Source organism: Meleagris gallopavo, chromosome 10 (assembly GCF_905368555.1).
Source record: "Meleagris gallopavo chromosome 10, MGAL_WU_HG_1.1, whole genome shotgun sequence".
NCBI lineage: Eukaryota > Metazoa > Chordata > Aves > Galliformes > Phasianidae > Meleagris > Meleagris gallopavo.
In genome coordinates this window covers 26,151,207-26,176,513 of record NC_139413.1, presented here as the reverse complement: position 1 = coordinate 26,176,513, position 25,307 = coordinate 26,151,207, and the positions used below count along the sequence as shown (strand labels likewise).

General features: G+C 39.8%; 2 protein-coding genes across 3 annotated transcripts in view; one reads left to right on the top strand and one right to left on the bottom strand.

Annotated features, from left to right (window-relative positions):
- HOOK1 (hook microtubule tethering protein 1) overlaps nt 1–5,836 on the bottom strand; it is a 53,392-nt gene extending 47,556 nt beyond the window's left edge. Inside the window, exons 1-2 of one of the 2 annotated variants that reach the window (XM_085231829.1) lie at nt 5,583–5,836; nt 1,425–1,510 (exon numbers count right to left, since the gene is read on the bottom strand). In XM_085231829.1, coding sequence (XP_085087955.1) covers nt 1,425–1,510; nt 5,583–5,633 — 137 coding nt within the window. In that variant the 5' untranslated portion in view covers nt 5,634–5,836. The remainder of the gene's footprint in view (nt 1–1,424; nt 1,511–5,582) is intronic. The other variant, XM_085231828.1, reaches the window with a different exon arrangement.
- Nucleotides 5,837–6,038: 202 nt separating this feature from the next.
- Nucleotides 6,039–24,176, top strand: LOC104912430 (E3 ubiquitin-protein ligase RNF170-like). The gene is made up of 5 exons (XM_085231094.1): nt 6,039–6,113; nt 16,806–16,914; nt 20,933–21,006; nt 21,493–21,603; nt 22,681–24,176. The coding sequence occupies exons 1-5, from the start codon at nt 6,039–6,041 to the stop codon at nt 22,984–22,986; spliced, it is 675 nt and encodes a 224-aa protein (XP_085087220.1). The 3' UTR covers nt 22,987–24,176.
- The last annotated feature ends 1,131 nt before the right edge of the window (nt 24,177–25,307 follow it).

Here is a 25,307-nt window from a genome sequence, read left to right as displayed (position 1 = left end):
ATGTTTGAGCCATCTAGACCTGGAAACACAAGTAGGCAAAGGAGTTTGTCATGCTGTTACTATACCTACCAAAGCTGTCACAGTGCTGTACAGAAATGTCATCATTTGGAAAGTGCTGTCATTAATTTTCTACCTACTTTTGTACATTTGGACTTCTCACAGCATTCACTACAGTAATTCAAAGGCACTTATCAAGGAAAAAAAATAGACATTTTATCTGCTTTCATTTGGTAATAGTTGTTTTTGTTTGTTTCTTTTCTATCTCTGTTTACCCTAGACAGAACTATATTCTCTTTCACCAGCATAAATGAGTTGTTGGCAGAGGAGTTTATATACCCTAAGCTGCAAATATCATATCTAACTATATCTCAACTTTTACACAGCATTATTTATCTACTGATATCAAAGCACCTAATAAGAGACAGATATTATCCCCATTTACTATTCATTAACTTGCTTATAAATAAAATTGTCCTCAACAACCCTAGCATCACAAAACACACAGTAAGCCAGTGTTCTGGCCATTATGCTACATTGCTGCTACAGATCTTTGCTTGTAGGAGTGCTGATTATTTCTTATTCTCTGGTCCTGACACAGCTGTCTGACTGACACACTGGTTTAGCAATAGTGGCATCCTGCAGGGACATCTAGCTAAGTAACAGCGACAAGCAGAGCTTGTTAACACACACAGCACAGAGATGCTGGGAAGTGACCCTCAGCAAATCTTCACTAGGCAACCCCACACCAATTGTTGTAGACCTCAGGAAAAAGGTGAGCTGTGTTTACACAACACTCTTCAAGATCTGTAAAAATAAACCTTTTTAGGTTGACAAGTAATTTCTTAATAATCAAAAACATAGTTTGCGCAAGAAATGATAATTCAGACCTGTCCTTTATTATTGGAATCACCACCAAAACCAAAACTGCAGTGATAACAAGTTTCAACAAGTTCGACAATTAACGAGTCACTCAGTTGAGCTCTGTTTGTCATCATGCCAGTACAACAGCAATGATTTTGCTGTTGATCAGCCCACTCCCACTACTTTAAGTAGTAATGGTTCAGTGCCTTTTGAACTTTTAGTTCCTTATTCCATAGAAGAACATAACCCTAAACTATGGGCAGAAACACTGCTGATAAGAAAATTGAAAAAGATTGTATTTTTTGCCTTGTTACTCCTAAGTATAAATTTAATAATACGGTATTACAATATCTCTTCATCCCCTTCTCCTTTCTATCACTTTATTATACTATACCACTATATTTTTGTTCAAGGGATGATTTAAAGACATACTTCATTTTCTGCTACAAGCCATCTGCTCTGAATTTATAACTATACAATAAACCTCTGGGTGGGAAAGTGACTTACATACACAAGCCTCAAGAAATTAAACATCTGTTCTTTGAACTTATGTATCAACTTACATTTGATGAAGCACTTGAGCCATGGCAACACCACTGGTCAAATCCTGAACATTTCTGCAAGGTGCAGCAGTGTTGAACGTCTGCAACTAGAAGAGTGAAAACCATCACATATCTTAGTCAGTGGACAGAAGGACACAACGTTAGTTACCAATTTCCTTTTCCTCTTTAGGAAAGAGGCCTTTCTGTATACTTTTCAGACTGTCCCCTTCTTTTGTGGGCAGTCTGAAATCTTTTTTGAATGATGTAGATTTAAACCTAATTACCTCAGTATTTGTAGCTTCTGATTACAACAGATTGCACCCTAAAAGTTTGCATTACCATGCTTTGTTTTTTCATACTAGTGTTTCCATTATACCTCAGATTATAGATCACTCATTTGGGAAATTAAAGGTCACATTCATTCACCCTTCCGATTGTGTGAGAACACTTAACTGTGGACACAACAGTATTGCCTCAAGAAAAACTGGCATCAGACAGGAAGTGAATGCTGGATAAGACAAAAATAATCCAGCCTTTTATAGATGCACTTTGTAACAGAAGTCACAGCACAAACATGGTGCCCTGAGATTATTTGGCGATTAAGAACAAAAGAGAGAAAATTATGCAAAAACATTGGAAAATGCAGTTATCTGAGAGTTACTGCACACTTGGAGGATATGAAGCTGACTGAGACATACTGAAGTATTTGAAGCAGTGCAAGCTGGCAATATGTTTATTTCCTTCAACACAGGAATTCAAACATCAGGCTACAGATGTTCTTATTAAAATGTGCAATTTCAAAATACTGCTACACAGAATAAATTTCTACTGCAAAATCTACTATACATCTTCTCCTGGTATTTGAATTTCATTAACATACTGTTCCTGATATTTACAGCTAAAATAGGTTTATATTTCCTGGTACTTTCCAAGCATCACACTACCTACTGCATCCAACTACATTGAAGCAAGTTACCTCCTCTTCATATTTCTACCTTAAGATTAAACAACAAAGCCCCAGTTTTCACTCTTCACCTCTATTAGAAAATCAGATTACAGATGAAAGTTCTTTATAGGAAGTTTACCGATCTATTCTATATGAATTATTCAATCTTATCCTTGTGTTCTAGCTAATGCTTCTAGGCACAAATACAGTCCCTTTGTGCAAGGACTACACAAACAAGATTCAGCTCCCATCCTGACCATTCAAATTTAAGAGCTGAACTCAAAAAAAAAAAGAACAATTTCAACACTTCTACATTGTTACAGAGCATTGCAATGAGCATTTGCCTATCAGACTGCTATACACACAGCATATAACCATCCCATCAGCCTGAGGAAACATCTATAACACCAGCATCACACATCCACATTTTGTCGGGCTACCTACCAAACTCTGCATCCAATACTAACAGTTTCAAGCTATAAAGCCTTAAAACAGAAGTACCCAGGTCCTCAAGTCACACCACAGTCAGCAAAAAGTTTCTAAAACTGTTCACTTAAGCCCAGAGGGGGGAGAAACAAACAAACACTATTTTTTATTCATTTATTTTTCAATTTCAAAAGTCTTAAAATCCTGTATTAAAGCGAGCAAGAAGTCAGTAATCCCTTGCAGGTTACATAAAAGATTAAGCAGAACACAAACTGAAGCAGCAGTGATTGACAGCCCTGCTTTCTAATAGCACAGCAGCTTTCATGTCAACACAGAAGCAGACACAGAAGCTCACATGTCAAGATTCAGCATGCCAGAATTCAGGGTTTTATGGCACGATACTTCAGTGCTGCCTTGGATACACACCCTTGTAAACCAAATAACTTGCAAAGTAAGGTAACAGGTTCTGTCATTTTAGTTCTATGACCAAGGCCACCCAATTCTGCAAAAGCTGAACAAATAGCTTTAGAAAACCTTGTGGTGTGCAGCTGCTTTATGTATGCTGCTATCTAGCAGAATAAAACAGCTCATCAGGATTAAGCAAAAAGCAAAAACAAGGGTCTTAGTCTCTCCGCACATTTGAAAGTTTTATAAGAGTCTACAAACAATATGATAGTAGGGGTATTAATAAAGGATTCTCCAAACCCCATGCCAATACAGTCATTTCCTCTGAGTGTTTTTCTGTATTTACAAAACCAACATAATTTGGGAACACAGGGAGGAGGTTGGTAGAAGCAACTGTAGATTTTTATTTTGCACCAGTACTAATTTTTTCAAACTTGATGAGTTTTTCTTAATATAGCCTCAAGGATACACTGCTACTCAAGCTAAAGAGCATTTCAGGAGTCTAGCTTAAACAACCACCCCATTTATTGCTACATCAGGAGCAGATATCTTTCTCACAGGCATACACTAATGCTGCCAGTGCCATAAAGCACCAAAATAAAAGTACATCTGTTGTAAAAAAAAGCTTTCTGTCTCCATGCTGCCATAAGAGAACTGGGAAGGACGACTTAGTTCCACCAGACTTTCAAACTCCTTCCTTTTAGAGACAGTTTTAAAATAGTTTTCCTCATGCATCTTCTGATTTGCATAAGTAAAGCTTTGGATTATGCACTCTCAAATCAGATATCTAAAAGATACTTTAAGAAGGAAATCATAACCAAGCAGAACCAAGGTTTTCCTGTAAACAAAGCAGATAAGTAGGTTCTCATATCAGCAACTGAAAGAAGTTTTGTCAGTGACTTCTGTATAAACAAGACCAAGCTTTACCATGACATGATTTTTATTAAGTTTTGGACACAAAAAGATTCAATTTACATGTGTCACATTTGTCACCTGCACCTCATTTCTCATAATTCAGCTGTGATTTTAGATGAGGAGTGCTAATGCAAAATGAACTATGGAGGGAAAACTGATTCTAAGGCACACTGTACTTCCAATCCCCACATGCATTCCTTATTCACTTTCCTCCCCCTTTTATTAAATTAGCAGTGACTACAGACGACACACACCAAAACACACATATGCTGTAACACTGCAACATACACATGCACATATATTTAAAGGGCAGTGTGCACAAATGCCTCACAAATACTTTCAAGGCATTACAGTTCTCTGGCCATACCCCTACAGAGGATCTGTTATGCAGAAGTGATCCATATGTGGGGAGGTTTATCTTAACATTGCTCCAATTTGGAGACAAAAACAGCAGAAAACTCTGAGAGGTACAGTACCAGAACATCCCCAGCCCTACTGATAGAGCTCCTACCATGCCACTCATAGAATCACAGAACAGCCTGGGTTGAAAAGGACCACAATGATCATCCAGTTCCAACCCCCTGCTATGTGCAGGGTCTCCAACCACCAGACCAGGCTGCCCAGAGCCACATCCAGCCTGATCTTGAATGCCTCCAGGGATGGGGGCATCCACTCCTACCCACAGTTGACTTCACATTCAGGAACAGTTTATTTACTTCACTTAGAAAATTGTTTCTGCAGCAGACTGGTGAGCTCTTAACACATCTTAACACAATCTTAACACATATTACTTGAGTTAATTTTTCTTAGGAATTTATGCACATCCCTTGTGTAGTTTAATGCAACTTTATTACATTCTTCTATAACATCATCAAAACATTCAACTCAATGACATCCACGTTACAGAACTAACAGATAGCATTTTTAGGCAATGAATGTTTCCTACTATAAAATGTGCCCAAATTGTGAGGAAAAAAGCCTGGGAGATACAGCAGCAGAACACAAAGTCATAAGCATTTTGTTGCCAAATAAACAAATGCAAACTTTTATTACAACAGAGACCTGCAGACCCTTCTCAGATGACTCCTCCACGTTGCCTCAGGATTCCCTTTCAGACCCAGCTAGATATTGCAGCCATACTAAACAATTAGGCACAAAAGAAACTTGGAAAGAACAAACTGAACGAAGCTGTGGGGTTTCCGCTCCTGATGATGATCACTGTTAATCACAGAGCGGCTTCCACACTGAAGAACCACTGCTCGGGCCCGCAGGACATTCATAACACCGCCTCCGCAGGGCTATTTCTGACAGAACGTTTTCCCGTCGTGAAGCACCGATTCGTGACGCAGGCCCGGATCTCACAGCCGGGCCCCCCCCTCCCTCACGGCTCCTCAGCCCCCGGCCCGCCCTCCGTCACCGCGGCAACACCGGGAGCCCAACAGGTGCCCGAGCGGCCCTGACGGAACGGGCCCTCCCGCGCCACTCACCCACAGGATGAGGCTGTCACAGAGCAGCGGGTCCGCCGCCTTCCCCTCCATGGCGTCAGCCTCCTCTCGGCGCCCGCCGCCTCCGCTCAGGGCGGCTGCGTAAGCATCCGATGTGCGGGGCGCGCTGACGGCGGGAACCACGCGCGGCTGACGTGACGGCGCCCGCCACGCGCCCACCTCCGCGCGGAGGGAGGAACGGCACACTCCGCACGTACACGTCAGCGCCCGCCCCCGCCTTTAAACGTCGGGAGTGGCAGAGGGCGCCACCAATCAGAGGGCAGGGTTGCCGCTGCTCACACCAATCACGGAGGGGGAGGTATTCGCGTGGGCGGGGCTACTCCGCTTGGCGGCGGTTTACCTCAGCGGTCGGTTGCGGCGGGTGTGTGGGCAGGGCGTGGATGCGTGGCCGTCCGGTGGCAGGTGACACCTGCGCGGGAAGTGCAGCTCCGTCACAACATGGCAGCCGCCGCTAAAGCCGCCCGGTACAACAGGGAGCTGGTGGCCTGGCTCAGGGCTGTGTGTGGCCAAGCCGTAGGTAGGTCAGCCCGTCTGTACCAGCCTCACGGCTGCTTTCAAGGCAGAAATCGCGTAGAATACATAATCCGTTTTAAAACTCCCTTCTGAAATATCCGTGAACAAAGCTCTCAGAATTCCTTCACGACGCTTCAATGAATATTCCCTAAAATATCAGATACATTTTCGGCTGTTTTTTAATGTACACACTTTACTCCTCTGTTATTGATTCTTTTTTAGCAGGTTAAAATCGTAGAGAGAGACCTTACCCTCTTAAAGCCATCCAGCAACACAAAAGGCTCATTTAAAACAGGCTTTTTTGTTTTCATGTCAGTTTTGCTTTTTAAACGGTGAAGACTCATAGACTTCTGCACTAGGGTTTGTACTGCTGAGAGCATTTGTTTTCTTAATTATTTGTTTTATTCTATTATTTCTGTTTTTGTTTTTTGACTCGCCCATCAGGCTTCATCATTTAGCTACTACTTCTTCCTCCTGATATTGTATGTCATTCCCTTTGCAGAAATACTGCACCACTCTAATACTCACCCCTTTATGCAGTAGTCCAATCCACTCAATTCCCATACATGGATCATTCTCCACACCCTCCTGTTCATTTCACAAACACTCCTACATATTCAACGTTTCACACAGTTTCTTTATACGGTTTCTGCAGGCAGCTCCTCTTTCCTGGATTTACACTACACATGCCAATGAATACCAGAAGCTACCAGCTGCTTTCCAGGGAACACAAAGACAAGAGCAAGCCAGCCCCGTGCCACAGTACTTAAGCAGGGCAGGTAAGCTGAGCAGGTTCATCAGCCATGAGTGCAGGTGGTAGGGCAAGTCCACAGAGATGAGGCAAGTACACTGTGCCTCGTGATGATGAGACAAGTATAGAAGCCAGGAAGGCAACCCACTGCTCACTGCTCAGGGTCAGGGACAGTCCCGTGATCAGCACAGTGATGAAATAGTTTTGAGGTCAGTCTGGGAATTCATTCCACAGGTCACAGTCCAGCCCAGTGAAGTCCATAGCTACGCATAGCTGTAACTGAGCTGAAGGCCCAGGGCTGAGTTTAAATAGAATTCCTGGTCCCAGGGGCAGAGGGTATGGAAAAAGGAACCAGGTGAGGCCACTACAACCTGTTACTGCACCCAAGGCCCTGACAACACGCTCTACTTTCAGCAGGGTCATCTCCCATAAATACAGAAAACACTGCAGAGAATACTTTTCCTCTAGAGGGCTGTATAGTACAGACAGAAAGGAAGTATCTGATTCTACCAAGGTCTAATAGCCCTAAGTCAGGGTTGCTTCTCATTCAGAAGTATCAAAAAACTATTCATATGGGATGGCTATACTGGAAAGGTAATACAGGCTGTATATAGTACAGGAAGGTTGGTTGAAATCTATAGGACAGATGCTAACTGCAAAGAGAGGGCAAAACATACAGGCTAGATAATCTGGGATTGTATCAGAAAAGATTAGCTCACCATACTCTGTGGCTATTGTGCCCTCCTCAGATGTCTGACTCTATGATGGAGTGCTCACTGAAATAACAGTGTTTCCAAGGAATGTTACACTTAAATCATAAGTAATTGTACAGAGAACTGCAATACAAATTTGTGCAACTTTGTATCTTCCCAGTTGCAGCTGTACTAAGGCATGTCAAGAACTCCACAGTGTGGGCAAGGCATGCTCGGAGTTCAATGATGGAGTAGGTGTAGTAGTAAGAAGGGGAAGCTTTTAAAGTTATGCAAAGTTGAGGTGGTTAGGTTTTATTTTTTAATCCTAGCTGGAAGTTTCTTTGCAACCTTCAGCACACTTGAAAAGCTGTCAGCAAATTCTGGTTTTGTGCCAATCAAGACAAAAGACTATGACCTGTAATACATTCCAATCTAGTTTGGCACCTCACACCAGTATCGTAATTCAGTCTCGTGACATCTTATGTCTATTACCTACATTTTAGAGTCAAGATAAATCACGTCTTGTAATAAGAACTTATTTAAAACATGTTCAGTCTTTTTGATGCTTCCTTTGCTTTCTTGACAGAAGTATCTGACAGTCTTTTAGAGAGGGCTACTTTTTCCTAACGGTAAAGAATGGCTTTTCCTACAGTAATTTAAATTAGTAGACAAAAATGAAATCTTTGATTTTCAATGGAATTTACAGTATCTCCAATAATTTGAATGCTTAGTTTGGACAGTATGTCTTGGTGATTCACACAGCAAATAAGCATATCTTTTGTAGTTTAACAGATATTCTTGTTCTTGCTCAAAAACCCTTAAAGGACTACAGCTAGGACAGATTTTAAGCACTTAGAAACAAAGACACTGGAATAAAAAATACCAAACAGTGACACTTGGTGGCTAGTTATGTAACATGCACATTCCTAGCCATTAGAACGAAATGAAAAACAAATCTCAGCTTTCCTATCATATTTAGTAGCTTGACAGACACAATTTATCGAAGTATGCACTTCCCTACTGTAATGCTACAATAGGATAATGGCAGGGTGATAAAGTCTCTGGCTACAGCAAATGAGAATAAACCCAAATGCAGCAGCCAAGGATGGAGAAATGAAAAGAGCTGCTTACCTACAGAAGGCCTCAGTAGGCAGGGATCCCTAAGAAAGGTGCCCTCACCTCCACTTGCAACCCTTAAATGAGGTCTGGAAAGGGGTGGATCTTTACACCACCCCTTCCAATCACCCAGAGACATTGCATGCACCTGAGTTCCCCTGTGCTGGCTCTGCCTTCCCACCAGATGCTCTATCACTGTTCAGGCCATAACTTAGTATTTCCACTACACCTAACATTTTTCAAAAGCTTCAGAAACATCAAATAAGGTTCTTGATATCCCGTGGAGCGAAGGCATATTTGAATGCTTCAGATGCAAAAAATATTAACTAACCTCTTACCAAAATACATGTATTTAGTAATTACAGAATAGAAAGTGATCTGTCAGTCTTGATGCCTACTGTATTTCTTGGGCCATGTGTTTCTTCATGTGCTGTCATAATTTTTCTGGTATATATATATCCTGCTGCCTTCTCAATCAAGCTCTCTTTATAATGCACGTGTTTAGTATTTCCATTAAAAAAAAAAAGCACTTGCTCTCTGTTAATCCTCAAAATGTGGCCAGTCTAGAAGCTAGTGTAATAAACATAAATATATCTTCAGCATAACTGAACACCTAAAAATCATAGATATGAAGAAAATGCATATTATTCTAATGTAAACTCATTGGACTGACAGAAAATTTTTATCAGTACCTCGCTGGTCTTGCACAGGTAGGTGTCCTGATTGCTCAATAAACAGAACTGCAGGCCACTGGCACCCTGTGCTGTGTGTCTTGTGATCACTGCTGCTCCCCCATGGCCTGACAGTTTGTTATAAAGTTACCAAAGAGACCTATGTCAGCTGGAATAGTCATACCAATCTATCACTTACTCCTCTGGGGCACTGGTTTAGGGAATGGGTAAGCAGCGCATTTCATTATTGCTTTGCAATCTCACCATTAATTGCATTTTACAAGAGTAGCAACTCCCAGAGAAAGGGAAGTATGAAGACAACCTTACCACTGTCTGGCTTACTTCCTTATTTCTAGCTGGAAAAAAAAAAAAAAAAACAACAAAACAAGCATTCAGAGGAGATTAAAAGAAGGGAAAAACAAAACCAAATCAAACAAACTGAAAAAAGAGGCAGTACTGATGACTGAAATGCTGACCAGGGTAGCCAACCATTAAGCTACAGGTCTATGCACTTGTGTGACTTTTGATGAGGGCAGGAGGTTCTGTTATCTGTGACTCCCTTATGAGGGGAAGGAAGATACACAATACAGACCTTACACCTGTTTTGCTGATGATACAGTTAATCAGCATGACTGACTGTGCTACTATGTTGATGTATCTCAGGTGTTTGAAGAAGATTTTTCTTTGAAAATGCTCTACAGTACTTTCCAGGTCAATTATGCCCTCAGAAATAGGAGCAATGTAATTAGTATGAATGTAAATTTTTTTTATTTATTATGTAACTGAAGTATCTATTTTGTAAAATACTTCAAAAGATTTTTGTCTGTTACAGGGGATGAAAAGCATTATAATGCACTCATTAAAAACATCAGGAATTCTGGATGTTTTAAGTATTTCTTAAATTTAATATATTTTTTAATGTGTATATTCTTCAAAGGAGTCTTGTATTTGAGCTTTTCTGAAAGGTAGATATATTTCCACAATGGAATAAGTGCCTTTCAAATACTTTCATATTTGTTGGAAATACTTTCTCCACTTGAGGCCCTTTCCTTTGAATTTCCTTGAATTTCTTTTCTCATTTCTCCCTTGCAGTGGGAGAAATGAGAGAGGAAATTCACTTTGCAGAGTCAAGAGGACAAGGAACACTATACTGAGACCTGACATGATCACTCCTTAAAGAAATAGAAAAGATGAATGTAGTGAGAGACAGATAATATCTGCTTTAGTGTTCAATAACCCCCAAGCAAGAAGTGGTTGAAAAGGCATGGAGATAATGCCACAGAAGCAAAAGTCCTAATATCTCCCAAAATTCCATAAAAAACTACTCTGGGAACAAAGTCAGAGGTAGAAAACTAATTGTATCTTTGCTTCATGCCAGAGGGAGAAAAAAAAAATGGTTAAGATCTTTAAGGAATGGCCTACCTCCATCTTCTCAGGAAAATATCTCAGAATCGGGGGCTATCATGAGCAGCAACTTCAGCAGAATGAAGTTACACCTCTCTAACATTATTACTTCCCAATGGAACCTCACTTTTTCGTTGTGGCCTCCCTTCCCACCATGCTCTCTACCTTCCTCAGTTGTTTTCCTAACATTTGTCAATCTGCTCTTTCCTATTTTGGGCATTTTGTTTACTTTTTCACACATATCTGCACTTCTATTTTGGTACTCTTATCTTTTGTGTGTATGTGTGTACAGTGGACAAGGTCACAAGCAGCAATCTTTTTAGACTGATTTTCTGGCAGGGTACTGGCATACAGTTTTGCACTCACAAACCAATTATGATAAAATATTGGATCTCTCAAAACAATTATTTTCAAAACTATGTTCTGTATTACTTACTATTTGGAAGCATTATCATCACTATTCAAGATTAGCTGAATAAAAAGTTAATAACCTGTTTGTTTCCATTCTGTTTAACTGTTCTTAACATCTATACACATTGTTATAAATAATTCACTAAAAAATGTGCTTTAAAAATGGAGTATTCAAATAGTACTCTCTAGTTGAGTAAGAGAACTGTGTTCAAAACAAAATACACTTGGTGAAAATATCATAGCTATCACTTGATAGCAAGTGACACAAATGTCCCAAACCCAACCACAGCTGAACAGGGCAGGATATGTAAAGCATAACATGAACTGTTCTGTTGCTCATCACAGCACATTGAATACAGCAAGTTAGCAGGTATGAGTTAAAAATGAGTTCAAATTTCCTTTAATATTTATACTGAAGTCATTTTTTCCCTTGTAAAATGAGCTTCAATTTGTCTGAATGTCTTGAACACATTTTTATTCAGATTTTAAGGTTCTGTATTGCAGAGTGAAATCCAACTCCTGCAGCAGGTGGATAGAGCTTCTTTTTACCAGATTGTTCACTCTTCAGCAGTAGCAGAGCAGTTACAACTATTTCAGTTAGCATTTCCAACAAAGCTACTGGATCATTCTTTTAAGATAAAAGTTACAATACACTGAATTTTCTAGTCATACTCTTGTGTTTCCATTTTGAAAGATTTCTCCCTTGCTTTCCTGATGCAATTCAGTGACAGCTAGTCTGACATGCTTTCCTCTTGCTTAGGAGCCATGTTAAAAGCAGCTCTGATAGCCTGGATCTTCATTTCAGCAGAACACTGTAACACTGTCTACATATTGTTTATCCAGCAGCCAGCATTCACCACTCTTACTTCCCAGAATGGAGTTAGGCCACAGATGGGACGCACTGGGAGTTCATAATGCAGAATTCCATCTCAGCCTTGAACCCCTTACTTTGTGTCAAATGTCATTCCATAGGCTCTGCTCCAAAATTCTGCCAGGAAATGCTATTTCACATCTTTTTATGTCTCAGTCCCAACTTGAGTTGGGAAGTAGAATAGGAAGTTTTATGTGGGAAACTATGAATTAATAATGCAGTAATACAGGGCTTGGCATGAACAGACCAACTGAAGCCAACTGTTGACTCTGATGGAACTACCTGACCACTTGAACTCTAATGGTAACTAAGGAATAATAGGTTGAGTGCTATTAAAAAATGAAGACAAAATCCTGCTTATTGAAACAATGCAGCTTTTATCATCCAGTTTCCAAGAACAGCCTGTCTGTAAGGAAATAAGCAACTGCAAGAGACATTGCACAAATGCATACAGCTTTTGGCAGGTAAAAGGAGATCTGGGTTTATTTCACCCTTATGGGAAGTCCAGTCTTTTTGCTATTATTTTGTCAAAGGGAATTTTGGTATTAAAACAATCCCAACCCTTTCTTTAGTAAGTTGTAATGAAATACTTGTGTGAGCTAGCAAAAATAATTCAGTGTGTTCAAACTGATTTTCCAGTGAATAACCTTCCTGTCTGAAAAAAAAAAAAAAGACTTTCCAAGAACTAACTGACATTCTTGTTATCAGCCTTTATGGATTTAATATGCTGAGCAGAGAAGAGCAGCTGGGAAAAGGTTGGAGAAAATGAGATACATTCAGATACTTGGGGAGTCCACTGTGGTGAAGCACCTTAGTAGAACAGCCTGGAAAGGATGCCACTACTCACCCCATGTCAGTTCTCTGGAAGAAGCAACAGCTCTGGCTTCTGCATCTGTTAGTCTGGCACCTTCAACAAGTAATTAAATCACACTGTAGATTTGTATACATACTTAGATAAATACTAAATGACAGCTATCACACTGTCATGCAAGCATGCATGCATACCCAGGGCAGGAAATCACATACAGTATTTCATTTGTTGCCAATTTATCTCTAACAGAGTGAGGAAGATGCCCTAGGGACTGGTGACTAACAAGGAGCATTGTTTATGCTACAAATCCCATCCGGTTATTAGTCTTTGAAAAGTGTTTTGTTTAGCTTATCAATGCTTCAACAGGAATGCCAGAGGCATTATTTTTGTACCAAGTTTATTTCTACTCCAATATTACTGACTCCCACTCAACCTCTCCATAAGAGGTTATGTGTTACTTAAGGGCTAAAATTAGGCACGTGCTTCAGTGCCTTCTTGAATCAGGATCAGAGTGGTAAATGCTGCACAAAACCAAGGCCTTTCCTTATTAATTTTGCTTCAGTAAATTGGAGAATATCTGTAGAAATCAAGCCTTTCTTAAAGGCTGCAGAGCATGACAAAGAATAAATACCTTATGAAGTATATATGCTGATAAACCAAAAGTATTGTAACAAGTTAGATCTGCTTAATTTCTACATTTTACTTGCTTCATTGGATGATACTGTGTTACTCAATCTAATTCTGCACTTCTGCAATACCAAAGTATCGCAAGTGTCTGGCAAGTTTTAAGCCTCTTTCACAATAGTACTACAGTTAATCGTTTGTCCACACCATTGATAGGCTGCTATTTTTTCAGGTTATCAAAATACCTGTAGCATGCCCTTGATCCAGTTAATATTTAAAAATAGTAATGCAATATTTTTATTGCATTCAGGTATCTTTTTGTTCATTTTAAATATCTTCTGGGAGGAAAATTTAGAGTTGCTTTTGTTTGTTTTCCCCAGGAGACCCCTGTTTTCTTTTTATTTTTTTTTAAAGCAGACTTGCTTTATTGAAGGGAACAAAAAACCCCCTCACATTTCCTTCATAACCTTATTTAGAACATTTGAGAGACTCTTGCCATCAGGCAAGTAAGTTAATAATTGACAATGACACCCAGCAGGTCTGCATGAATGATTCCACACCATAACACTGACAGCTGGCACAACTTACTGAGCTCCTCTCAAACAATTCTGCAAAGAGGAATGGTAAGCTAAATTTTATGTGCATCTTCTGAACCAAGGCAGGAAGTGTTTATTATAATGGTTATACATAAATCATTGAAGTATTATTTTTAATCATTAAATTACTTTTGGAAAGTGTGCACAGGTAAATTCTTCTTTGTAAAACATCTTATTCTTATTTTACTTGTGATCTGATTTAATATTTTTTGTCAAATAATGAAGTGTCCAATGTATCACCACTGATCATCTCAGTTGTCCTGTAACCGAGGCAAGGAGCAACTGCTCACCTATCACAGGAAGCAGTTCTGTTAATTGCTTTTTTCCACTTAAATTCCTTGTTTTCAGACATGCTGACTCCGTGAAACATTGCTGTGGGAAAACTGAAAGATACAGTGAGCTGAGCTGTATTGCAGAAGTAAAGTCTTTACACCTAGGAGCTTCTGGCGTTATAATCAACTATATGATTACTGTGATTTCGTGTTTTTCTCTTACATACAAGTATGAAACTGTACCAAGTCTAGTGACAACATGTTAGTAATACAGGCTTGATTTTGATCTACCAGAGTTTTCTGAAATGCTCACTTTTTATTTTAGCCAAAAGCTGTATCCAAATTTGATACTACCTCTTCCTTCCCCTGCCCTCTCCTTCCCCCTAGAAAAATTGACTCTGTCACACACACAGGGAACTTCTGTTTTGAAGGGCTTCAAAACCTGAGCTCTGGTCAGGTACTTCCATGGAGAGTTCGACCCCAACAGCCAAAACACCTGTGGTGCTCACAAAAGAATATAAACACGAAGATCTGATTATAGCAGAACCTAAAGCTGCCTAAAATGTTAGCAGAAGTGACAGTTTTAATTCTGCTGTTTCTGGATTACATGTTGAATTAGTGTATGAGAGGAAGATCCCTAGAAGTCTTTTATTTTGGGCCCAGTCACACTAAACATTGTATTTTGTTACAACTATTTAGTGCCGTCATGAACTAACAGGCACAAGACACAAAATGCTAGCTGCTATAATCACTGCTTCAATCTCTAATTCAGTCTTCAATTGAAGTGTTCCAAGGCTGGCTCGTGATTTTGGAAGGGGGAAATTTATTCTGGCACAAATGTCTGTATCAGATATTGACTGTCTTCTCTCAGGTCCATCTGGACAGTCCTCTTATAATCAGCACAAAGCCATCTCAAACACAGATTCAATCATTTGAGCTAAATACATCAGAAAACTGATTATTTGCACAAAATCTATTCAAATAATGAAAGATTCAACTTGTTTTTCCTAGCCTATCTACTTGGGACAAGCATAAGGCACTGACATCTTTGTTGAAGGTGACCCAAAACACTTGATTTCTGTAAGTGTCCTACCAGGTCACACCAGCCAACTTAGCCCTCTGTGCTGCAGTGGATATTTACAAAAGAATAAAGAAAGAGGCAGTTTTATGAAGCTTCCCCAGAATACTCTTTCATTCTCTAGCAATGTACTGTTCACTAACTTCCTCAGTCAGCAGTACCACCTTTGTATTTAGCAGCACTCGATGCCCGGTACCTCTTGGATTCAGAAATTTACAGCATCCATAATAAGCACAGTCACTGCTTAGTTATCTTTATAAAGAAATGCCTATTTCTTCTCATGGAACCTAACACCTGTCAGTCACATCACGAGAGCTGGACAAGTTTCCCACATTGCTTCATTTAGTAAGAGAAAGATTACAAGACAATGAAAGTCTTTTCTTATTGACATTCAAATGATTTTTCTTCATCTGTATATGCAGACATTCTTCATTGGGTGTCACTATCAGAGGATCACTGCCTGTTTCCCTGCTGTAATTCATAAAGCCCTAACTTTCATGCTCTGAGCACAGAGCTTCTCAACACTTGGCTGATGAGGAGCTTACTTCAGCAGAACTGGTATCATACAGCAACACAGTAACATTCAATTTTCCCATTTTCTGAATAGCACAAACTCTGCTCTGTAGACTTGCCCACGTTAAGTCAGCAGAAGATGAATCATCTGGAAAAGTTATAACCATTCATCCCCTAGGAATCATATAGCATGTTAATTGCTGTACAACACATTCTAATACAAAATACACAAGTAGTTTTAACTTGTTGAGGTTGCAGAGGGCAAGAGTGCTGCTCACAATTTCCATCAGCTACAGTCTGGGAATGTTGGGTTTCCCTCAACTCAAGATCTGTTACATGATCAGAAACACATTTGCTTTGTTGTGAGACAAAGGAATGTGCACAAAGAAAAGTGTGTTAGTATTTTACTGAAATAGCATAGCTACCTAATCAGTTTATGTAATATATGGATGTCTATACATATGTAATATGTTTACAGACACACGTTGGGAACTCCAAGCAGTTCCTCAGCTGACATAAACTATTACAGCTTATATCAGTTGAAATAATTCACTTAATCTATATTAGTACTGCATAGGAAAGCAAAATACAGAACTTTCAGTGCTTATGAAGCTTAGATAACATTGTGTCAGAAGATATTTGCCCAGAGGTCATTTGTCATTCTACTAGACTTGAGTTACCTCCGACACTAGTCCTTTCTGTAGGATTACAGAAATAATTTCCTTGCCTAATTTTCACTATCTGCTGAGATAACTATTAGTTGTGCCAACATGTCCATTAAGCTTCTGTGATTCTTTGCTAATTCATAATAAATGATTTTATTGAACTGAGTGTGTCAATCACAATAGTAATTTACTGAAGACTGCACTACTTCTCTTTCAGGAATCACTCCAAGTTCAGCAACCTAGCAATCACAGTGACTTCAGCTGCCCCATCTGTCTCCAAACAGTGACTCTCCCAGTAGAAACCAACTGTGGACATCTATTCTGTGGTAAGTCTTCTGAGTTGAAATTACAGTGCTTATAAAGGCTACTAAATGCGGCACACTTTCCACAGAGATATGAAATCCTGCACAAGAACCATTCTAAGCACTTACCCAATAACTAAAGTTATGAGGAGCAGCTGAGTCCCTAGGTTTTTCAGCCCAGAGAAGAGGAGGCTGATGAGAGGCTTTATGGCAGCCTACATTTTTCTCACAAGGGGAGCAGGAAGCAGCACTGATCTCTGCTCTGTAACAGCAGCAGGATCTGACAGCTGTGTCAGGGGAGGGTCAGCTGGGTTAGGAAAAGGTTCTTCACCAGAGGGTGGTCAGGCACTGGAACAGGCTGCCCAGGACAGTGCCCATGGCCCCAAGCCTTCTGGCATTTAAGAAGCCTTTAAACAACAGTCTTAGACATATTTAATTTTTGGGTGGTACTGGAAAGTGCCAAGAGTTGGATTCAATGATCCTTGTGGGTCTCTTCCATCTCAGGATATGTTTCTATGATTTCTGAAGTAAATTCCCTCACCAATAACAAGAGAAGTTTAATCTTTGTATCACCAGGAGAAAATTTAGTATTCAGTATCTTTTCCTGTTTATTGCCTTCATACTTATGAGGGGCCACTTTTCAAATGCCCAGGAAGTCACAAGACAAAAAGTAACAATTTTCTAAGATACAGTTAGATTACAACACAAACTCATGGAATAATTAAAAGGCCTAGAAACCCAAACAGTTGGTAGTATTCAAGTATGTGGAAATGAACTTAGTTTCTCTCAGACCTCTGACATACATACTCCAGTGAGTTTACAGGCAAAGTTTACAACCTTACCAGCTGCTTATCAAGTTCCTTGCTGAATGCTGTCGTCACCACTGCAGGGGGTGACAGTAAAGAACTGGAGTTTATGATCTAATAAGGTTGAAACTGCCACTGAAGGTAGTTCAGTGCTCCTGTGCAGCACAACATCGGTAAACTCTGGCAGAAGGTCACACAGACTGCTGGAGTCAGTAATATCTGATTCTCCAGCAGCAAAATGTATCAAAATGCACTGGGCAAAAACAAAGCTCTTTTCTATGCTTTTCAAAGACCTTATAGCAAGTTTAATATATAGTTACAAGCTATTGACACTTTCTTCATCATGTAAGACTGTTATAAAAAGACATAAGCAGAAATGAAAACAAGGCTCTATATTGCACCTGTTGGTGCAGTAAGAATGAATTTTGTCTTGAGGAAGTGACATTTTTTTCTAGATTGAAATAATGCTCTCTCAGACCAGCCCCTCATCAACACTGCTAATACCTCTGTCCTCTGAAACCACAACAGATCAGGCACACTGTAGGGCCCATCTACAACATGCATGACACCATTTAATACTTGAGCTTTTTTCATGTTTTTATTACTACGCATTGTTTCCTACCACGCAGGAAAAGGATAGTTTAAATAAAACTTGCTCCAGAAGAAACAGCAAGCTTATAGCCTCCAAACGTGTTTCAAATAATATTGCATAAGTTACAGTTTCAAATACAAAGATAAACATGATGAGAGATGTCATTAATTTTCCTCCTTCTCTGGCCTAGTTAGTTTTCCCTTTCCCATTTGTGAGTATGACATTATTACAATCAAAAAGGTCAGCACGGTGGAAAGGTGACAAAGAAGCATTACAGCAAAGGGACTAATATAGATGCAATGGTATTACAAAGGAAAGGTACTCACCCATGTCCAAGGATCCAGGCTAACAGGAAAGACTCCACAAGAGAAAGCTCCCCCATCACTCTTCCCTAGGGGCAGTCAGCCCTTAAATGAGGTCTAAAAAAGGTGCAGCCAGGCTCCACCCCTTCCTGTCCCACGGCTGAATTGTCTTCACCTGTGCTTCCAGGGCTGACTGGGCCTTTCCCCAGGTGCTCAATCAGTGGCTCATGCTGTGACTCAACAGTTACTATACAGACATAATGATTTGGGCTTTATTTTTATTTTGAGATTTGTGGAGAAGTACCATCTATAAGCTGGGTATACATTATCATTAGTTGTATCTATTTAAATAGGCTTTACATCCCCAAATACATCATCATTTACACTCTGAAGCATAAATTCCAGTGCAGTGCATTATCCATGCTCTGACTACGTTGATGTAGTAGAAGCGTAACATGTCTGTTTTCATGTCTTAAACCAATAAAATTTTACACTGAGCTTATCAAAACCATTCTGCATAGATTTAAGTCTGTGGTGACTGAAATCAGTAATAAAACTTCTCCCAATGCCCCATGGAACAGAGCTAAGGTAATGCTGAGCGCTTTTAATAAATTCCACTCCGGTAAAAGTTTTATTTAAAAAATGTGGTCAAGCCAGAGCTTTTAAAGAAGATTAGTATGGGCTTATAAAAAAAAAAAAAAAAATTGATTTTATTATTAGTAGTAATTCATACAGTTTGTCCTGAAGTTTTCCTTTTCAGCTTCAGTTTGAACCATATGCTCAGGAAGTTCAATTGAAAAATGATCCTTGTGCAATATTATTTTTTTCTAATTAACAAAAACCTCAAAGGTATTTTAGAAAAACCTATGGACTCCCTCAGAAGGTTGTGTAGCAGGCTAGATTAAAACAGGATTTTGCCCATTTTATGAAAAATGCACTGAAGCACAAATAGGTCAACTTCAGAGGAGTCCTTCCCTTCCTGTTCCACTAAACACAGGATTTTGCATGTAGCAAATTTTAATTTCCACGCAGTTCTATTTTTAAAGCCCTCAAAGAACTATGAGATCCATTAGTACCCCGTTGTCATCACTGGGACTGAGTACAGGCACAATTGTGTGGATCATGATACAGGATCTGGACCCAGAGGGTCAAAGCAGTTCCTGAAGTCAGGCATGATGGCTGTCAAATGCAAAAGTTCAATCAAAGGCTTGAAGCTGGTTGCCAGACTGAGTTTATACATACCACATGAGGATTTAGATATAAATGCAGCCGTGTGCCCAGCTAACTTCTGTCTGTGCAAACAAACTAGAAGAGCCAGAAAGAAAAACCTTGCACTCAAATAAAAATACAATGCACAAGTCAGAGCAAGGTTCATGAAAATATCCTTAGGGCAAATGTATCATCCCTAATATAGGAATGTCCTCCTTAGGAGGTAACTGACAGCATGGACATTTTTTATACTTGACTTTGGACTCTAAAATCCTTCTTTTCAATGACAGTGCAAAAGAAAGTCTGGGTACAGAAAATGCTGCAGTAAGGGCTCCTGAAGACTTCCTGTTGTAATACTTCTTAAGCTACTTACTAGTTGTTTTTTTCAAAAACAAACACCATTGTTCAATCCAATAAAACAATTCCAACAAAATGGCAACACAGTGTTCCACTGCTGCTTTCACTGTGATCTTTGTCAAATTTGATCAGTTTACATGTTAAGAGATACGTTTTCTTGACTGTCACACTGAACTGGGAGCTGAAAGTCAAGCTGTGCTACTTCTGATTAGATGCTATTTCTGTTTTGTTGTTTTTGCTATTAGTACCAGCACTGATATTCATGTATGTCAAGCACTGCTATCAGGTACATGCACAGGCTAATGTTAGTGTCCTCAGACTCTGCCCTCTTCAACACCTGAGAGCTTGGTGTTAAGATGGCACTGCATTTGGAAATTAGTTAGCAGTTGTTCTGGTAAATCAAAAAGAATGCATTAATTAATTCTTCCACAGTGTACACATAGCACTGTGCAGTGTATACATATATGTACACATACTGGAAGGGCACTTGTATTCCCGAGTGCTTCATCCACAATCAAGGAAGCTGAAAGAATGAGATACTAAGATACTCAGAGTCTTTGTTAGGGGGAAGTTCCATGTTGCTGTATATAGCAACACAGATCTACAGCTCCGTTTTTACAGTTTGCAGAGTAAAACCACATCTTAAAATGAAAGCAAAGAATGACATTCATTTCTGCAGTCAAATGTAGAAAGAACGCGTATTAATTCTGATAACTTTTTATAAACATTAAATATCCTCGAATATACTCCATGCATCTTAACTTTTTTTTCTGTAGGCTCTTGTCTAATTACATACTGGAAACATAGTCCTTGGTTAGGAGCAATAATCTGCCCTCTCTGCAGACAGAAGGTAAGACATCTCCCCTGCATACATCTGCATTGCGATAAATAGAAAATGACAAGCTTGAGCTCTTAGGATCAACTTTATTCATCCTCTAATTTTCCATTGCATTTCAAAACTCACTTACAATTGAATGCTCTGCAGCCAATCACATTTATAATTTGACACATCTTATCAGGCAACAAATATTAAACAGGCCTCTGGCATTTTACTTTTGTATAGTTTATTGAATCTCTGGCATAACATTCCGTAAAAAGCAATATAGGACATGGGACTCCCTCATCTCCTTTGACCGCTGCCAGAGCCTGCCTGCTGTACTGGCAGTTTGGATGCAGGTCATAAAAGGAAGATGTTCTTGCTGTTGTGGAACTGCTGGAACTGTACAAAGGTCAATTCGTAATAGAGAGCCTATGAAGAGACGTGCTACAAAACACTATCCTTTATACTGAAGATTAAAATACACAGTGGTAATGCCTGTATTCTTTTCTTATGAAGGTGGTGGTTCTGGTTAACATCTCTTGTGAAAAGCTACACGATAAGCCAAGTAAACAGATTGTTCACGACATTAGAGCGTACAACAAGCGTTTCTCAGGGCAACCTCGACCCGTAAGTATTTCTGAATCTACATTTATGTAGTTAGCACTGCATAACACACAGAGGATTGCAAGAGACTCAACAATGAAAGCTGGTTTGTCTCAGTATGTGAATTATCTTTTTATACACTCACTGATGATATTATAAGGGAGGTCTTAACATTCGCTGCTGGAGTCAGCATCTTCTAGTAATGGTGCTTCTCAAGAGTTTCTAGCTCAGAGAAATCACTCTGCAGTCATCCTAGCAGGAAAGAGAAGGCAGTGCAAGATGACTCTTAGGAAGTGAAGCAGAATTAGAGAGAGTCAGTGTAAAACTTCCACATTTGAACTCATATTTGAACTCCAGGAGATTAAATTACATCTAAGTCTTTTGTTCCAAAGCAGATCCCAGCTTAGAAAGCAGCTGTTTTTTTTTTTTTTACTGAGGTATTGCCAAATTCAAACAGTCTACACTGGCTCTGTACTTCATTAAAGCTGGAATCCCAGATGGTGTAGGGACGTGACAGGTACTGGAAGTGATGTGAAAGATGCAGGCTGGAGGCACATGAGACCCATTCTTGACAGCGTGCAGAATACCACCAAAGCAAATCTTCCCATCCTGTCAAATCCCCGTGGGGGGCCCAAACAGGACTGTGGAGTCTGTTTTAATCTGTGGACTAAACTAAGCACTGTGCTTGAGAATGTTATTTTCCAACCCAGCAAATTAGTATTAATGAGCAGGAATGATTCTGATAATGACTCAGGTTCCCATCCACACTAAAGTGAGACTTGAGGCCTCTTTTTCATGTACTGATAGCATACACTTGATGTCAGACTTTAAAGAGAGCATGTATACTCAAGTCAGCCATTAAGGACCAGTTTCCAAAAGTGTCAAGCATAATACTCTATGCAAAGTGCTGGGGAAGTGAGGATTGCCTTAGGAGTGTGCCTGTAGATACTGCAAAATAACTGACCTGCCTTGGTGAACTGGGACAGCACAGAAAGTTTTTGCATTCAAGAGATTTGAATCTAGAAGTGCTTAAAGACTCGTGCAACCAAAAGAACTGCATGGATCAGAACGGAGCAGAGCTTAACTCATCTGCATGTTTAGTTTGCAGATTACCTCTATGACATGCCGTTGTTCCTGACTCTTGCCTTGCGAGGAATCTTCACCTGGAGTGGTCTCATGTGCATTTTTTTCCTAAGAGTTGTTGTCTGCTCCTTTGGAACAATCATATGCTTATCGTCTCCTTTTGACACGATGCCTGGGCCTCTCTGTAGAACACTTGGAACAGCTGATGACATGGTGGTTATTTCCCTTCTTTTCATTTGTGTGATAAACATTTGTCAGCAAATTGCAACAAATGGGGTAAATATGGCAAGGTCTGCAGCTCAGAGCATGCTGTCAGAATCCTGAGTGACTCAAACTTTGATTTCTCAGTCAAACTCAAACAGTGACAGGCTTCTCCTCCATTTGGGGCAGCATGTGATGGATTTGTCATTCTGCTGCAAAGACTGAAGCAGGACTCAAGTGATATTTGGCATGGCCAAGTGATTCGATGTGCAATTGCTTAGAAGGCTGTGCCATTGTGTATTTACTAGACTCTTTCATGCTTCATGTGCCTCCAACTTATCCTCATACAAAGTGCCTGAATTGAAAATGGCTAAGCCTATCAGCAGGACCTAAAATTACAACGCTGGTCAACTTGCAGTTGAGATTTTTAGAACTTTTAAGCTTTGACATTTCATGTCTTGGTTCAGTTTGAATACGATTTAATTTGAGAATTTAGCAAAATGCTGTTTGCCAGGTCTCAAGTAACACAAGTAACGTTAGATAATACCTCTGCAAAATCTTGTGTTGGTACTTTCTGCTATCACAGCTTACAGATTACATATCCAATGGAATACAGATTTTTACAGCTCTGCTATGAGTACAGTCCTGATTTTAAAATTGGACAATATGAACCTGATAGTAATACTGTAAAAATGCAACTGTAAAATGTAAGTATTACAAGGGGAGAATGGCATATAAGGATCATGCAAGAAGTGTGGGCAAATCTCTGTGTAAGTCTTTTGTCTAAAGCTACACAAAGCATACAGCTTTGGTGAACTCTGTTCTCTTAAGCTCTAACAAAGTCAGTATGAATGGCTGTTTCCTTTGTGGACTCCATACACTCCTTGTGTTTTCCTTGCAAGCCTTGGTACTACTTTAGGGAGAGATAAAGGCTACATTTCTGATGATAAAGAAGTTTATGGAAAATCTGCTGAAGTTGCTGTGTGTGTTGAGTGTGACAAGTTAAAAATGCTGGTAGAGCGCCAGACAAGCCTAAGCATCTGTCACTGTACAGTCTGTACATTTGTTATGTATTTGGAGTCAGTGAACCTCATTTTTACATATGAGTTGTATATTAAAATTGATATGTTAAAATATATGAATATTTATTGTTCACAATACACTGGTCTCCAACTGTTTTTTTTTCTTTTTACACATTTTCAATTGACATATTTTATTGTACCCTTTGCTGTATGCTATGATATAGCAGTATGTCACAGTTATTCTCTTGCTTGTTAGACTCTTCTTGTTATGGTGGTTTTTTTCATTTTATTCCCATCAACTTTCATTGTCTTTAATTATGTCCCTGAACTTGTAAAGCTTCTCTCTTAACAATGGGTACTTTGGAAATGGCAACAATTGCTTTTCCATAAAGTATAAGGCAGGAAGTGCATTGTTTCTTTAAAAAAAATTCCCAGATGTTTTTGAGTGCTGACTACAAACATGTAAACCCCAGAAACCATTATTTTCCAAGTTCTCTAAGTGTAGTTTTGTTATTGTCTAACTTCTATTTGCATTTAACTGGGAATAAAAGCCTATGCCAAGAGAAAAGAGTGGCTCTGCTATCAGTTGAAGTGTATAAGGATGGAGTCCATTTTTATGAATGTTCACTCTGTGGAATGGCCTTTTAAGTTGTTTCTGTGGCATAATAAAGGCTCACCAGGAGGGTCAAAAACTGCAGTCTGGAGAAAAGAAGGGCTCTCATTACGACCTATACCAGAGTTACAGCCCCCAAACAGAACAGCATCTTTTATTAAGAAGTAAAAGACAAAGGGCAGAGAAAGAATTGCTGAAAATCTCACTGAAGGTCTTGGCAGTGTTTGGATCTCGCAAGATCAAAACAGTATTCTCTGAGGTGAAATGTTTCTGCAGGGTACAGAGCATCCAGCCCCTCTACTTCCACGGCCAGCCATGCCGTGAGCTGATGCTGGGAGCCCTGCAGCTTCCTGTAGGAATAACTGTCCAGCACAGCATTTAAAATCACCTGAAACAAAGTGAAAGCCTCTTGTTGACCAGGATTGGCCAGCAGGCAGCCAGGAGGATGTCCAGGCACAGACAAAGGCAAGTCTAAAGAAGGAAAACCTCTCTCTCCCTCTGCATTCTCTGTACCTGCTGTCACTGGACTTAGCTCTGTGCCTGTGAGTGTGCAGATACACGGGTTTTGAGCTGAGCCTGTGTGAAGCAACATGGTAAGAAAAGGCATGGAGAGGTGGGCTGTTGCAGGACTGAGGGCCGAGATGCAGCTGGCAGGGTGGAAGGAATTTCCTGCATTATGAACATGTTTGCAGCAACTCTGCACAGCCTCACCCTTCGATATCAAGCTGGCTCACATATGCACAGAGATTCACATGCACTGAGAACAAGTTACTTGCAAGAGACAAAATGGCTCAAATTATCAACAGCAA